Below are 3,038 nucleotides of genomic sequence, written 5' to 3'. Positions count from 1 at the left end.
GAACAGAGATCATGTTTGATTCTTGTGTATCTCCAGAGTCAAACAGTGACACATATCTGGAGTACTGTATATAAATGGCTGTTTAATTAATGTTGAATTAATTAATTATAAATACCTAGATTGGTCTTACATCTTCCACTATAATATCCTTAACTTCTAAGAAAATATTGACTTTTTAATATCATATACATGTGTAATATCTTATACGTATTTATTTGAGACAATAAAGGGAGAAAAACAGCAGTATTTTGTTTTGTTTTGTTTTGGTCTGCTTCTCCACTAGAATACAAACCTCATGGGAACAGGCTTTGTCTCTCTTTGTTACTAATATATGCCCAAATCCCATACCAGTGCCTGGGCCATATTAAGTAATCAATAAATATTTATTGAATGAATGAATGAAAGATAATTTGAGATCAGTGGTATTTCCTACCACTGTGGCTCATTCCATACAACATAATTGAGGGGTTAAAAAAATGCTTGCTGAGTGTCAGTGAAAGGACAAATGAGGTTGGAGGGGATAAATACATCCACACAGTTACGTTCTTTCTCTAAGACTGCATCGAAGCCTTTTGTTTTCTGACAAAGAAAAGAGAAGTCTGCACTTACCCAAGAGGAAGGAAATTGGTAAATCACGTGAAAGGGGCTGTGTTTCTAGAACTGTGCTAGAAGATTAAGAGATGAGAGACAACAAAGGGAGCGAAGACAAGGTTCAAAACGAGTGAAAGCTGGAGAGGTGGAAAGATTCACTGAGACTTTGGAGGTGGTGCTCTGCTGTCAGAAAAGTGTGAACGTGACCAGAAACAGAAAGAGAAAAGTGGAGATCACTGGAGTTAATAAGGTCCAGGAACCCAGTGAAGAGGCTATCAGAAGTGTCATTAGTGTGGGTGTTGAAGTCACCGAGGAGAGCTAACTTCAAATAGAGCTCTGTGATAGTAAAAATAGCCAAAGATACCACAAAAGAACTGTTTAATGAAAGAATCACATTAAGGCACTATTCAAATAAGAATCACGCAAGTGATTAACTCAAAACGGTTGCGCTTATATTCGTTGAATAACTTTTAAAAAGATTAAGCCAGAAGCTCAGCGCAGACGGCCTGCCTCACCCAGGCCTGGATGGAACCTGGAACACAGCGTTCTTGCCCCGCCCTCAGTGCACACCCACCCTCCCAATCCCCCGTAACGGAACCGGAACCTCCTTTCCCCCCTCTGAAACCCGGGTAATAGACCCACCCCTTCCAGTCCATCCCAGAGCGGCCGCCCTCTTCGACCACACGGGAGAGCTCCGAGGCAGCTATCGCGGGCGCCGCGGCTTTGCCTTCACCTTGGCCTTCACGCCCGCCATGCTGCCCGCGCCGCCCTCGCAGATGCGCCAGAACTACCACCCCGACTGCGAGGCTGCTGCCAACAGCCATTTCACCCTGGAGCTCCACGCCTCCTTCGTGTGCCTGGCTGTGGCCTTTTACCTTGACCGCGACGACGTGGCCTTGAAGCACAGCACCCGGTTCTTCCTGCGCCACTCCCACGAGCACAGCGGGCGGGTCCAGGGCCTGATGCGCCTGCAGAACCAGCGCGGGGGCCGCCTCAACTTCCAAGACATCAGGAAGCCAGTCAGTGACAAGTGGAACAGTGGCCTCAAGGCCATGAAGTACGCCTTGTTCCTGGAGAACCGCGTGAACCAGAGCCTGCTCCACCTGCACCAGCTGGCCACCGACAAGGGCGACCCCCACCTGCGCCACTTCCTGGCAACTCACCACCTCAGCCAGCAGGTGGCGTTCATCAGAGAGCTGGAGGGTCATGTCACCACCCTGAGCATGATGGAGGCCCCGGACGTCGACCTGGCAGGGTCCCTCTTTGACAAGCTCACCCTGGGCGACAGCGACAAGAACTGAGCCTGGACTGTACTTCCCCAGAGCCACGGGGTGACCAGAGCCCTGGTCACCGTGCCTGCCATGCAGACGGCAATACTGCCCTTGCAGAAGAAGTTCACTTAAGTTTTGTGTTGTGTTTTTTTTTTTGCAACAAGTGCAGGACTCTCTTTTCCTGGACTTTATTTTATCACTTAAGTTTTTTTTCTTCCAGTTTTTCCGTTTCTTCCAATAAAGTTATTGGTTCATAAATAAATAAAGGTCTCTGGTTGATTCATGTGGGCAAATCTCTCATTTTTTAAGTTTTAAAACAGGTATCCAGGAGTTTCTGAACACAGCCATACCCCAACCATATTCAGCTCAGGATCTCCACGGTGGGAGGGAGAAGGTGCTCCATGGGGCCCTGGAAAACACAAAATCAGTCTTCCCCTTATAAATAATGTGGGTGTACGGGGGTAGACTGGGGTGGAGTGGGGTTAGGTAGGGGTCCCTGGTGAATGTGGGTGCATGTGCATAGTAAAAATATAGAACCATAATCATGATTGCAGTTGCCTCTGGGAAACAAGTGAAGGGAATGGGATTGGGCAGGGATTAAAATAAAGGGAGTCTTCAGTTTCACCTAAAATGTTTATGTTCATTAATTATACAATACTAATGGTTAAGTATGAGCAGCAAGATGGGGGGCGGAGGGGTTTGGAAGTCTGAATGGTGGAGTATCTCTCTGACAGGTTCACTCTGGGCAACAGTGATAATGGAAAAATGAGTGTTAGGCTGTCTTGCTCAGAAACACAGGGGTGACTTCCCATGGTCACCAATGCCTGGCATGCATGTTGTAATAACAAAACATCCACTTATATATGTTTTCTTTCCTTTGTATCATACGTATATATCCATGCTTGTGTGTGTGTGTATATGTGTGTGTGTGTGTGTGTGTGTATATATATATATATATATTATTTTTTTTTTTTTTAAATTCCAACCAGCAGCAGAGTTCATTTTGAAGTTCATTAGGAAGACGCCCTTTGTTGAAAAGCAGTTCCGCGATCACATTACTGGAAATGATATAGCTGCTTCCTAGACCTTTCCTGAGCCTGGCTGTATTTCTGCCCTTGGGTTTCATATATCCAACTTTGATTTAGTTTTTGTTATTTGCTACCAAGAGAACCTAAG

The 3,038-nt window shown here is 45.9% G+C and overlaps 1 protein-coding gene across 1 annotated transcript; it reads left to right on the top strand.

Annotated features, from left to right (window-relative positions):
- Positions 1 to 1,289: 1,289 nt before the first annotated feature.
- Positions 1,290 to 1,892, top strand: LOC132482411 (ferritin heavy chain-like). Its single transcript, XM_060087720.1, has one exon. It carries the CDS (start codon positions 1,344 to 1,346, stop codon positions 1,890 to 1,892), a length of 549 nt encoding a protein of 182 aa, XP_059943703.1. The 5' UTR covers positions 1,290 to 1,343.
- Positions 1,893 to 3,038: the final 1,146 nt, after the last annotated feature.

Source organism: Mesoplodon densirostris, chromosome X (assembly GCF_025265405.1).
Source record: "Mesoplodon densirostris isolate mMesDen1 chromosome X, mMesDen1 primary haplotype, whole genome shotgun sequence".
Classification (NCBI taxonomy): domain Eukaryota; kingdom Metazoa; phylum Chordata; class Mammalia; order Artiodactyla; family Ziphiidae; genus Mesoplodon; species Mesoplodon densirostris.
The sequence above is the reverse complement of the archived record's forward strand: the minus strand, read 5'-3'. Positions and strand labels throughout refer to the sequence as shown.